At 39.8% G+C, this 14,015-nt stretch overlaps 1 protein-coding gene across 1 annotated transcript in view; it reads right to left on the reverse strand.

Moving 5' to 3' along the window:
* LOC109850690 (ER membrane protein complex subunit 1) overlaps positions 1–5,895 on the reverse strand; it is an 11,034-nt gene extending 5,139 nt beyond the window's left edge. The window contains exons 1-7 of the mRNA XM_020420747.1: positions 5,741–5,895; positions 3,237–3,364; positions 2,914–2,976; positions 2,479–2,600; positions 2,219–2,334; positions 1,323–2,127; positions 80–811 (exon numbers count right to left, since the gene is read on the reverse strand). Coding sequence (XP_020276336.1) covers positions 80–811; positions 1,323–2,127; positions 2,219–2,334; positions 2,479–2,600; positions 2,914–2,976; positions 3,237–3,364; positions 5,741–5,835 — 2,061 coding nt within the window. The 5' untranslated portion in view covers positions 5,836–5,895. The remainder of the gene's footprint in view (positions 1–79; positions 812–1,322; positions 2,128–2,218; positions 2,335–2,478; positions 2,601–2,913; positions 2,977–3,236; positions 3,365–5,740) is intronic.

Raw genomic sequence — 14,015 nt, forward strand, 5'->3', positions numbered from 1 at the left:
GATAAAATACATCAGGTTCCCAGACCTACATGAATGTAAAGAATAACTAATAAAACAAGAAATAAGTCAATAGTGGTACCTCATTCATCTTTCTTGCCGCAATTGTAGAAATTTTCTCCGACTCAGTAGGAAGTACTATAGACCACAATTGTTTAGTGTCAAAGCAATAGTCATCAGATACATCAAGGTTACATTTACCCTGATATGTGTGCCCTCTAATAACCCCCTGTTTTCTATCAACTGAGTACCAAAAAATATTCGATATCTCAGGAAGAATAATGTTGATAGATTCTTCAGTCCTGGGGTACAAGTGTGCACGATGGTTGGCATCCACGATAAGATGAAGCCTCTGTTCTCTAGAATCAGTAAAGGATAATGGGATGACTTGAAGAATGGAATGACCAAGCTTTTGAGAGCTGCGTTCTTTCCCGGTGTAGGAATCAATAACAGAGATAACACCCTGTGCATCAGAACTAATTCCACAGCGTCCAACTACAAGAACAGATGGATTCTCATCCATTGCATGATGATGAGGAACCTGCCACTGGTAGAGATTTAATGCAGATGGATTTGGGCAGCTTTCTGATTTACGAAGTGAAGGAAGTAAAACCGACCATACAATTCGTCCATCTCCAGTGTGCAGTGCCAAAACTTTTCCAGCCCTAGTTAGTACTATTATAAGCTTTCTGAATCCATTATGGTCACGTGTCATCTTATTTTTCTCAGAATTCTTTAATCTCATCCCTTGTATAGCAGCCAGGTCATCAGGACTTGCAAGCATGAGAGTGCCTTTGAGTTTCAGCAGGTGCCCCTTCCGTAAAAATTGGCACAGTTAAACAAGCAGTCAATAGAGGCATACACAGAATAATTACATAAAGTATTTGCCAATAATATGATGTACATAGACTTCTCATCTGACCTTAACAGAATGACGTATGAATAGTTAAAAAAATAAAGTAACACCATTAGCAGTAGTTTTTCATCTGAATCCAAAATTCTCCTTGTATATCCAAAGGGAAACATTTTTAAAACAAAGTGATGTAGCCATGTCGGATAGTATTTCAGATTGGTTGGTCTGATAGCCACGTTTCACAACAATAGGTATTCACAAATGGAAGATAAATCTACAAAACAGGTAGACGAAATATAGTGAAATAACAGGTAAAGAAGAAGATCTGCAAACTGATAGAAGGCTTGAATTTAACTTTATACATATCCAATGTTTTAGGTCAACCATTTTTAGCTTATGTGAAACATAATGAACTGACATATATTTCACAAATTTCTTGTATGTGGTCAGGATTTATAAGGGGAAAAAGTACCTGGAGCCATTCAAATAGGCTGTGCTCCACCTTTGCCACTGACACTCCATCCTTCTCAACTGGTAGCTCAGACGTGGTTGAATCTATAACCGATGCAAGCCCATCTTCTCTACTCCAAACAATTTCACCTTGTTGCACCAATAACAGTGAATGGTCTTCCATGACAAACAAGGCCCGAAATCCATGTGATCTGTCTGTTCGAAGATAATTATTTATAAAGACTTTATGAACGCGTCCTCGTTGATGGTCTATTGCAACAGTTTCTTTAAGAACCTCATTTGTCAATTCATTATCAAGTTTAACTCTGATATGGACTTTTGATTCTGCATTTTGCACAATAGCAAAAGCTTGATGACCAGAAAGTGAGACAGCATCACTGAGAGCCACTGGATAGTCAATTTTATCTATCAAGTTCAGCTGACTCAAGCCCTTGGCTTCTACCAGTACTGTACATAAATCGGTTTTCAAAGCAAACAGTCCACTAAACTTCGAAGGCAATAATTCAGCCTTCCCAGAGAAACCCTGAACTAGGTCTGAGATATGTGTCTCATGAAAATTTATAACTCCGCCTTGGAAGCCAATTGACACTACAGTAGATCTACTAGCATCCAACGCCACCAGCATGTCATTTGAAACAAGTGATGTTTCACCACTAAAACCATTAGTAAAGGAATCAACACTATGCTTAAGAAGTTCCCCGCTTTTAGCACTGACATGATAAGTTACAAACTGGGAAGAACCAAGGAATCCAACAACATATATGATCTCACTGCCATCAGGCTGAAAAACTCGCTGAATCTCTAGGCTGCAAGCATGGTGAATAAACAACTTATGAACCATACAATTCATAATGGGTAGCTATCTGACAAAAGAGAGAGTAGCAAGCTAATGATTACCCTTCAGATGAAAATTCTTTCTTCCAAACAATTTGCCCATCTTTGCTTGATATAGCATGAAGGGATCCTCCTCCAAAAACAAAGATGAGAATCTCTTTCTCAATGATGCTACCTGTCTGTAGGATTATTTAGTTCAGAACATATGTCTCTAGACAAAAACATGTATAGCTTAAGTAGGCTATATCACAAAAGAATAGATTACTTGCTAAGCACATGAATAAAGGATTAAGAAAATCATAACACAGGAAACCATTCCTTACCGGCACATATAACAAAGGCTTTGACGATGTCGAAACTTGAAGAATGGACTCCCAGATCAACAGACCATCAGGAAGATTCCATGCCCTCAACATGCTTCCTTCTGATGAGAGTGTAACAACATCTAAAAGAAAGGGGTTTATACAGAATCAAAATTGTCATGATTCCTGGAACAGCTGACATTACCTCTAGATTTTTATGAATATGGTATTATAAGAAAAGGGGTGATCGTACAATACAAGGACATGGAAAGTACCAATTACTTAAAACGAGAGAAACATCAAGGCTACATGCCATCACATTCCTTGGTGAACATATACGTCATTAAGGGAAAAATAAGGAATTTTCCGCTATAAAAGAGACTAAGTACAAGTTAAACTATATAATGCAACCACATATGGAACTAAGATAAATTAACGTGGAAGAAAGAGAATTACATTTCCCAAGAGCTATATCAATTTGGCCCACAGGATCATTCTTTCCGAGGACATGTCGCCAAACTGCATCAACCCAAAGCGAATAGAAATTTTAAGTATAATACCAAGCAAAAAAAAAGACTAAGAAAAAAAAACAATTTGTGCTTAAATTTGAACCCTAACTTCGGTTGTTTAGACTACAGCGAGTTGCTGAATGAAGAACAAGTTTATACTAAAAATAAAAGATTAAGTTGTGCAAATAGAAGATGAAAACTGTACTATTAAAAAAAACAGACTGAAGATGCAAAGAAACAAAAATTCTCATTGTGGGAAAATGAACATACATATATCGCCCCTGCGAAGATCAAGAGACGCAATTATGTTCTCCTCTGTAGAGACTACTACTCGCTTTCTCCCTGCCTTCTGAGTCTGGAAAATGGCCTGTTTCACTTTCCCAATGTATTTTTGATGCCTGTAGTGGAGATTCAACAATTCATATAAAGAAAAACTAAGATGGCATCATATTGGATAGAATAGTTGTCCAAATATTATATGTCCAAATCATGACATCTGCACAGGATATATCTTCACATAGTAAAAAGTTAGTACCCCAGATTTATAGCTTCAAAACACTCAGTGAAATTAGGCGGGAGACCAGGAACACAGCCAAAAAATGTTCACAGGCTTTAGGCAGACAGATTGAAGAACTGGACTATTATAGATATGTTTTCATATTCATATAAGATAAAGCAGTTATATCACATATTGACATTAGATGTTCCTCAACTTCTGCAGTTAGGAATTTTTGTTTATCTCCTTCCAATAAGCCATTTCTTGCATCCATATATTTATATTTCCTTAATCTTTGCAGTTAAAAGTTTGTTGAGAAGATTTCAGCCAGCTTATTTACCTACCTATCTAGGTGAAAAATGCGTAACGTCAGGTATGCAATAATAGTCTAGATAAGTCTTATGCAGGCACGTGGAGAGTTTCAATAGTGAAAACTCAGGCTAAAACATCAAGAAGAATTCTGATTAAATGAAGCAACATATTGCTCAACTTTAACCCTGAAACATGCTCAAATCTTGTGTGAGAGAGAAGAGATGTTTTCAGATCACCATAAAAGTACAAAGAGTATTAACTTCACATACTTATCACTAAGATGGAAAGAAATGCAAACAAAGAATAAATGACACAAGGGAAGTTGCTAAGATCATCTCTACAAAAGCATAAGTGCATAGCCATGCCAAAGTGCCTAGAAACTGAATCACTTCACAGGTAGAATTGAAAGCATCATTTAAATTAGGAATAGGGTGTCAGCAGTTGTTCATTTAGTAAACTCTAATTTCTCAAACAAAAACTTACAAGTCTTTTTTATGCATAATGAGGTTATTATACAGAAGGAGTCTTCTAGTTTAACTTTTCTGGGCAGCAGATACCCTCAAGGGCCAGAATCTTCAACTTAACCCCACCCCCACCCCCTCCACTTCTAAGTTTTCTTATCAAAATACAATTGAAAGTTGCGGCCAGGAATTGATGTTTGCACAGATGGAAAGCCTGAACAGAACTTGAGGTCGTGGAAGTGGTTGGATTGACATAAAAAAGTTAGAAACAAACCAAAGTTCCTTGTAGTATTTTGGGGGAAAAGAATCAAAGAGTCAAAGTTCATCGTAACATCGGACCAAAACTTAAAACCAATGGTAGGTGTCATGCTTTGGGAGCATGAAATTTGTCGCGCCTAGAACAGAATCGGCCTGAACATTCGTCTCCCGCCTCCCCCTTCAAACCCAACCCCAGACACAACACACTCACTACAAACATACACAACACCAAAAAAATTCAAAGGATAACGACAAAAGAAAAAAAAAGTAAATAAACACCACCACCACCAACAACAACAAAAAAAAAAGTAATAACAACAAAGAAGATCTACACAAATAAGAAAATATTTCATTAAACCACATCTGGAAAAAAGATACAATAGCTAACACAACAAACATCATTATCAAACCGTCACTGGAGTTGTGAATTGTGAAAAGAGGGAATAAAAATGTAGGGGAAGTTCTAAATTATCCTGATGTAAAGGTGGTTATCTTATCTCATTGTATCTTTCAAGTGGTGAGTATTATTTTCATGCTCATTGAAAACCAAAGGGCTTAACAGGTAGAGGTTGAATTACTGAATCTTATCAGGAACACTTTACAATGGTATTATCAGCATCTCTCCGAACAAGGGGGTTCGAGTCACGCAAATATTTTGGTGGTGGGGTATTACTTTGGTTTGATCTATCTTGTTATGAAACATAACTAATTGCTCATAGTAGAACAGAACAATTCAATGGTTCTTTTGTGTTAATGACATTCTGAGCCCCAACAAATTCGAATTTTGAGTAGTAACTTCTGCAGGAGCATGACCTAATATTCAGAAGGAACTATAACTGAAGAAATTCCTTTTGTCAAATCACACAAAGAGAAGCGTTCTATATATTGTCTATTAACTTTCAGTGCCACAAACACTAATCTATAAACCTTTCCACTAATCCCCTCAAAAGTCATGTCTAAATATCATAAGAAATATGAAATGATGAAATTAAAGTGTTATGATGTTAAGCCAATGATTCCGTTTAATGACTAGAAAATTTACAAATTAAAGCATGAATTATCTTCAGTTAAGCTACTAAAACCCTAGTCTTTCATGCTGATGCTTCTACTATGATAGTCACAATTCAAAGTAACAAGAAAAAGAAACATTCATGAAAAAAAAAAGTACTCGATCTCAAACTTCATCAGACCAAAGTAGATCAAGGAGAAAATTCTACAGAATCAGAATTAATAACTTTGAGATTTACCAATCGGCGAGCCCCACTTGATCCTCATATAGAGCAGTGGAGAGATTGGAGAGAAAAAGGATGGTTAAAAACCCTAACAGAACTCTGACCGCCATGGCCAGAGATGAAAACGGAGAAGAAAGAAGAGCGAGGAAAGGAGAGAAGGCGGATCTATAGAGAGAGAGAGATGTTAGCTGCTCTTGCGAATCAGGATCCGTACAGTTCATGCGGGTCGGATCGGGTTTCTTCGTTCTAACCGTTTAGGTTGACAAGTCACAAATGTATATACGGGTAAATGGTTAGGGTACACAAAAAGTATCCATATATGAGGAAATATCTAAATATGTATTGGTCATACCTTTACAATAAGGGGCTGTTTGTTTGCTAAAAAAACAAGAAATTGAGCTTTTGTGACCTCACAAGAGCTTCGCTTCGATTTTTTTATTTCACCCCATTTTCATTTCCAGCGTTTGGTTCATTGAGGGTATTAAGGAAATGGAGCTGTGAAATAGGGTGCCACATCAAAATTTATAGAAAACTCATTTCAGACCAGAAGTGGCTGAAATGGGTGAGAAATAAATTTAATAAGGAATAAAATATTGTCCCGCTCACATTTTCGAGACCCGAAGTGGCTAAAGTGGCTGAAATGGGTCAGATTTTTTTATTTTCAGATTTTTTGGTTTTTGGATGTTAAAACAAACCAAAAAAATGGGAAACAGTGGTTTACATCCTATGATTTCAAGGTGAAACAAACCAAAAAAAATCAAATATGAGAAATCCTCTGAAATGCACTGAAATGGATTTCAGCATGGTTTGTGTTTTCTTTTTTTTTAAGGAAATGAACCAAACAGGCCCTAAGACTAAAGCATTTGATGATCAATATATTTAACCTTAGCTTTTTTGATGTAACGAACATATTAAATAACTCTCTTGTATCATATGAACAATACTTTTTCAAATTATCTAGTTTTCTCATATCCATTTCGCATGTATATCCGCTTATATATCCTCACGCATATCTGTATCCGATTTTAGTGGATATAGATATTATTGATGACTAAGACCAAGCAGTCAATCAGATCCGAGATGAGATCGGTTCTGATCTGGAACTGGATCGGTTCCTCCTAGGTCCTCGCCGGGACCAGGTAGAGGAGGTTGATGAATGGGCCGCTTCCTTCTCTGACTTTATGCCTAGTTTTTGAATGGGGGGGCTGAAGTCCACGCTGCACAGAAAAGAAGATCAAACCCGTGAGAGCGCGGTACCGGTTCCCCTGTGGTTCCTCCGACGGTCAAGTTAGTGAAACTCGAGTGGGGAAGGGGAATGTTAGGAACCGATGTGGTTCTTGAGGTGGTAATGTGTCGTTACAGAGGATCTGTGTGTATTCCTCTGTGTAAACGAAGAATTGTGTGTTCTTTTCCTTTCTTAGAGAGAGAGAGCGGGGAAGTGAGCCAACCTTAGATTGAGCTTGGCCTTAGATTGAGCTTGGCCTCCCTTGAGGTTAGAAGTCTACCTGTATATATCTCTGTTATGGGGATCAATGGGTCACTTCTAGCCAAGCATAGGGAGGTGGTGGTGAAGTGCGGGCTAAGAGCTGAGTCATCCCTCGCTTTACATGTGTCGCATCTCGACCATACGGGGATTCTGAAGACCTAGGCACCTACGTAAAACCTAGGTACCCAACATTAGGGTTGTCATTCGGCCTCAAGGCTACCGAAGACCTAGTTAACTCTCAAGAGTTCTAGGCATCCGACTCCTCAGTTGAATTTTAAGCCCTTGTTACCTCTTCAGGGTAAACCCAAGGCACAACATATGGTTGAATCCTCCAGTGCTACTTGACCATCATGGCTATTTAAAAACCCAGGCGTCCAAATAAGTTTTGGGCGACCCAACCTCAGGGTTGGCATGTCAACAAGCCCTTGGTACCTCTTTATGATAAACCCAAGGCACAACCCTATGGTCGACTCCTACAGTCGTCACTCGACCATACGGAGATTCTGAAGACCTAGGAACCTACGTAAGACCTAGGCACCCAACCTTAAGGTTGTCATTTAGCCTCAAGGCTACCGAAGATCTACTCAACTCTCAAGAGTTCTAGGCATTCGACTTCTCAGTCGAATTTTAAGCCCTTGGTACCTCTTCAGGGTAAACCCAATGCATAACATATGGACGAATCCTCCAATGCTACTCGACCATCATGGCTATTTAAAAACCCAGGCATCCAAATAAGTCCTGGGCGACCCAACCTTAGGGTTAGCATGTCAACAAGCCCTTGGTACCTCTTCAGGATAAATCTAAGGCACAACCCTATGGTCGACTCCTACAGTCGTCACTCGACCATACGAGAATTTTGAAGACCTAGGCCTTTACGTAAGACCTAGGTGCTCAACCTCAGGGTTGTCATTCTGTCAAAAAGGTATTTATGTCATTTTGCGTAAGCCTAAGGTATGGATATTAAGTGTTCGGCCGATACTTAATTGACCCTAAAAATTTTAAGCAGTCATCTGTCAAGTTCTGGTCAATTAAACACTTAACCAAAATAAGGCATCAAGTGAACTAGTTGTCATAAATCCTCGGCACGGGTCGACACATTACAACTAACTCACTTCCACCAACATTTTAGTTCTTAATAAGAACAAAGCTACAAAGTTAAAGGAATATAAACAATGAAGGCAACCTCAAGAATGGAAATAAAAGTTGACTTTCATTCAATAAGAGTAAACTTCATTACAAATCTCTTTACAAAAAAAAGAAGAAGAAGAAAGAGACATGCAGGTCTTTAGAGCTCTTGACCAGATCCGGGAGTTAGACTTGACGGTCTCCTGGCAGTAGCAGCTGCAGAAGATTCCCTAGGGGCCCTAGCAACAGGCACAACCTCATCATCACTCGCCGATAAATTTAACCCGCCTTCGCTCTTCTACACACTTCAACAAATTAAGACAACATGAGACGCGGGAAGGATAAAAGCAATCTGGAGAAGGATGAGATCTATGAGGCACTAGAGAAGCGAAGTAGTCGACTCCGGCCTTACATGCCAAAGCCACTTCAACTCTTCCAAAAAGGCCATGACGTCAGTCGTCGACCACCTTCTTTTTGTGTTGCTCCGAATTCAGACAAACAAGTTTGTCCTCCAATTCCTTGACAAAGGTTGTGGACGCCTGAATCTTTGACTGCGGCTCCTCAAAACCCCTCCTTGACTTCTCAAGAGATAGGTGTAGGTCTAAAAATCACTGCAGATAGCTGATCCTCATCAGTGTGAAGATGGAGAAGAAAGAAGGTGAGCTTCAGAATCTTTATTTCTTCAAGAACCAAATGTAAGAATTACAAGCTGACGGTCCTTGCAGAACTTGAGAAAATAGATTACAGTTGACGATCTCTTCAAGCCCAAACGCGATCCTCACGTTTCAACAACAAAACGCGGAGATCATTCCCGCGTTTCAATAACAGAATACGGAGGTCATTCCCGCATTTCAACAATGAAACACGGAGGTCATTCACGTGTTTTTTAAAATCAAAATGCGGAGGTCATTCCCACGTTTCAACAACAAAACGCAGAGGTCATTCCCGCATTTCAACAACAAAACGCGGAGGTCACATCCCTGCGTTTTGAAGCTAGAACGCCGACGTCACATTTGACCGTTTCAAATCACTTGAATGGTTTTCCATTTAATGAGGCAATTAAGCTCCCATTATGGAGAGATTTATGGGGGTGGTTACACCCCATAAACCCTCATTAAGGAGTGATTGAAGGGGGTCGGTTACACCTATTTAATGGGGCCATTAAGCTCCCATTAAGGAGCAATTTAAGGGGTCAGTTACACCCATTAAACCCCTATAAATAGCTGGTTTCACATAGGAAAGAGGGTGAGCAATCTTGAGGAACCCTTGGAGTATTTTGTGAAGGCTTTTTGTTGAAGCTTTGGAGCTTTTCGGTCTTGGCTTTTGAACCGAGTTTCGGTTGAAGAACTGAAGATCAGTTATTCTCTGATTTCTATTAAAAGGATCATTTTCCTTTCTAAAATTAACTCTTTTATAGAGTTCTTAAACTTGTTCAGAGTTCTTAACTCTTCTAGAGTTCTAAACTTGCCTCGCAAGTTCTTCCCGACATCAAGTCAAGAGGAATAGACCACATTCCACGAAGTGAAGTGCTCGAATCATCAACTGGATACAAGATTCAAACTCCTATAGCCACCGAGAAGAACCCAGTATTAAACAAAGGAAATGACCTCTGTCGATTCCTTCTCTCTTTTGTAAATCGAGAAACCGATAAAGAAAAGTTATAATTTCTTTTTCTAAGTTGGTTAGAGAGAGATTACTGTGAGAGATTGTATTCATTCTTACCTTAAGTCAGTTAGAGAGATTAATATAAATTTGATTCTTAATTTTCTCGTAAATTTTCCCCACAAACAAAAGATGACGACTCTGCTAGGGATCAACTTTTTCACCGATGAAGAAGTGGTGGCGTAATCCGTCATCAACCTCGCTGGAACAACGGTTGAAACTCTTCCTATAGAGTTCGATCAAGCCAAGTATGAAGAGTTACTCTCCTCCGGATTCCTTAGACCCAAGGTTATGCGCAAGATCCGCAGTCTCCAAAGAGACTAAAGCTCCAATTGTGGCCAACTCGCCAAAGGAGGATCTCTCCCTTGGGCTAGACTACTCGGATAGCCCCTCCTCTAAAGGAGAAGATTCAGGTCCAATTCAACTCGTCAATCGAGTTAGAAGCCTTACACCCGTGCCCAAAACAAAAGGTATCGAGTCATAAGAGGCCTATTGCCATGACTAACTTGATTACTACAGATAGTGATGTCACTGTAAAAACCTTAAATTAGGCTAAAAAGAACGTTGCTCGACAAAGGAGAAGGTTTCTACGACGAGCACAACTCCGAGAAAGCCGATCCTCCAACCAACGTGAGCTTCACATTTGTGAGCCTCAACATGACCTTGAGCTCCGCGTTTCTGCTTTATAACATGAGCCTCGCGTTTATGTTCCCAAACACAACCCTCACAAAAACCAGGCTAAACGCGACCCTCAATAGCGCGTTCCACAGACAAAATGCGGACCTCGAATCGGTGTTGAACGCGAACCTAAGCTTTGTGTTACTCAATCAAAACGTGAACCTCACGTTCAGAAGGGGTTACACGTGATCCTCGCGTCCCCACTCTCAAACACGACCCTCGCGTTCAGTTGCTCAAACGCGACACTCATGTTCAGTTGCCCAAACGTGACCCTTGCTCTTAGTTGTCCAAACAACAGATGTGGGCCTAAGTAATAAAACCCAATACATGACCTGATGTATACTGTGGACCTTCGGGATGCTGTCTCAAACCCCGTCGGGGGGTCATCTACTCCCCCACCCCCTCGACCCCCGGCTTGCTGATCGGGCAGCGAGACCCCTGTATTGGGTTATTCGTAGCGCGACTAGACTGATGGTGAACATAAGAAGTCCACGAATTCAAGGCATCTTAATAAGATTCATGTTCACCAAGAATCAGTTCTGCCCAATCATAGGCAGGGGGTTCTAATTCAAACCTCACGTTCAGTGAATAACTCATCCTGAGTCTTTGCAATAGACTTGAGAGAGTTTATATCAAGAGAAAGACCGGTACAACAGGTTGCTCATTCGTGCCAATGTGAATGATTGATTTTTGTGGTCCTCTCAAGGTGTCAATGCTGCTCACATGTGGACAAACCATCGGTGTTCGACGATAAACAAACGTCATTTTATCCAGTAAACGATGACGTTCCCATAAGAAGACGACTTCAGAAGAAGAGTACTTTGGAGTCACTTCTAACATGGTGAGTATAGGGAGATCATCAATTCCTAGATCTAATGAGGCAGAGACAGACCAATCCTCTGACTTGAAAGAGATCTTGAGTGAGTCTGATGGAATCTATCAGCACACTCAGACTCGAAAGGGAGTCATTCCTCCTATCAACTACCAGAAGTTGGCTAAAGGAATTGAGTCTGATGATGAACACTCAGCCATCACAGAATCTCAATCATCTAGCTCTTCTACAGAACTTGAGAGCTCCATTTATATGGCGGGACATCTTGATAATCTTATGAGGAAACTTGATGAGCAGCAAGCCATGCTTAAAGCACAATATGAGGCCATCGATGAACTTCGGGTCTTGATGGCTCAGATTGTCGCAGACAGGGCCAAGTCCCCAAAAACAAATTCGCCGCCCCAATGCAAATCTTCCCGAAGAGCAGGATCATCTTCATCGAAGGGGAAGGAAAAAGCAATTGAGACTTTCGATCAAGAAGCTCACAACATAGAATCTTCCTCTAAAGAAGGAAGAGATGCCAAGGATGAGTAGAATTTTCAGTCGGCTAAAATGGAAGAACTGGAAGGTCGCCTCAATTCTATTGCCAATAGACGCGAGCTCTAAGATGAGGGAGTTGTCAGGTCCTATCCTGCCGAATGAGATACAACCCCTTATCCTCCAAAGTTCAAAGTCCCGACTCTATAAGCTTTTGACAACACAGGATCACCGAACCGACACATCTACTATTTCAAATCACAGACTGGGAATCTGGTAGCAAATGATGCCGTGCTAGTTGTTCATTGGCACCCTCAAGGGGGTTGCCTTTGAATGGTTCATTGCCTGCTGGATCTATCCAGAAGTGGGCGGATCTAGAGAGGCTTTTTCTGTCAAGATTCTTTGAAGACGATACAGAAGTCTCCGTCACTACCCTTCTTGCCACTAAGCAAAAGGAGGGAGAGCCCATCAAAGCCTTCATCGAAAGGTTCCGAAGCGTGGCTCTTCGATGTCCGACAGGTATGACACAGTCTACACTGGTGAAAACCTATCAACATAATTTACAGACTAACCTCCTAGCCCAAATAAGGGTTGCGAAATGCCGTTCTTGAAAACAGCTTGTCTCCCAAGGTGAAAAGGCTGAAGAAATTATTGCTAGGTTCAAAGCAAAAACCGAGGCAGAGAACAGTGACCACCAACATTGTGTCAGTCCAACTCGGAGTTCTCTACCAGTTCAAGCTCCAATCGGTGTGATTTCAATCCTTAAAAGGGAGCTACACCTGATAAACATTAACCCATATGCTCAGAAAGATAAAGGGTTGGTACCCCTTGCTACTCTAAAAATAGAGACAGTGTGGGTCCATCCCGATCTACTTGACGACCAGCAGTAGACAAGTGTGTCAGAAAAAGTCAGGAGAAAGAATGTTTAACCTTGGTATTAATATGGATGCTCATGACGAGACCGTCTTCATTAAACTATCATCTCTCAAAATAGGTCGTACTGATATCGCAGCACGAGATGCGATTTATACCTCAAAAGGCTGTTAAAGGACAAGCATTGGCTTATTTCTTAGCTGACCATTCAGCACTAGATTCTCCTAAGATGGAGTGGGGATTGGTTACTTGGAATTCACTGGAGTAACGAATTTTCTAACTTGTCATGTTCAACAAAACACCTCTGTCAACTATAAAAAATAATCTCCAACAAAGTTGATCCCAAATAGGAAGGACCCTTCTTAGTAGAATCAGTCTACTCGAGTGGAGCTTGCTGTTTTATTAATCAAAAAGGTGATAGGCTCATGATGCCAATTAACGAGAAAATTTTCAAGAAATATTACCGATATAAATCATGAAGCTCCCTTCTTCCCCTGCTAAGTCTTAGTCAAGACTGGGGGTTGATTAATTATTATATCTCGAACAGAATAACGAATTCTCAAAACTGTCAAGTTAACAAAATACCTCTACCAGTATAAGCACTTTAACGTGCGTCACCACCAAAATTAACTTATCAATCATCTTCAATAGGATGATAAGTCTACAAAGTTGCTCAAATCGCAATACAATCCTGTCAAGTTAATATCACACCTCTGATAAAATTAACTTATCAATCTTCATCAAGAGGATGATAAGTCCACAAAGTTGTTCAAATCGCATCACAATCCTGTCAAGTTAATACCACACCTCTGACAAAATTAACTTATCAATCATCTTCAATAGGATGATAAGTCTATAAAGTTACTCAAATTACAACACAATCCCATCATGTTAATATTGCACCTCTGATAAAATTAACTTATCAATCCTCTTCAATGGGATGATAAGTCCACAAAGTTGCTCAAATCGTAACACAATCCTATCAAGTTAATATCACACATCTAATAAAATTAACTTATCAATCATCATCAATAGGATGATAAGTCCACAAAGTTGCTCAAATTATAACACAATCCTATCAAATTAACACCACACCTCTGACAAAATTAACTAATCAATTATTTTCAATAAGATGATAAGTTTACAAAGTTGCTCAA

Source organism: Asparagus officinalis, chromosome 7 (genome assembly GCF_001876935.1).
Source record: "Asparagus officinalis chromosome 7, Aspof.V1, whole genome shotgun sequence".
NCBI classification, from domain to species: Eukaryota; Viridiplantae; Streptophyta; class Magnoliopsida; order Asparagales; family Asparagaceae; genus Asparagus; species Asparagus officinalis.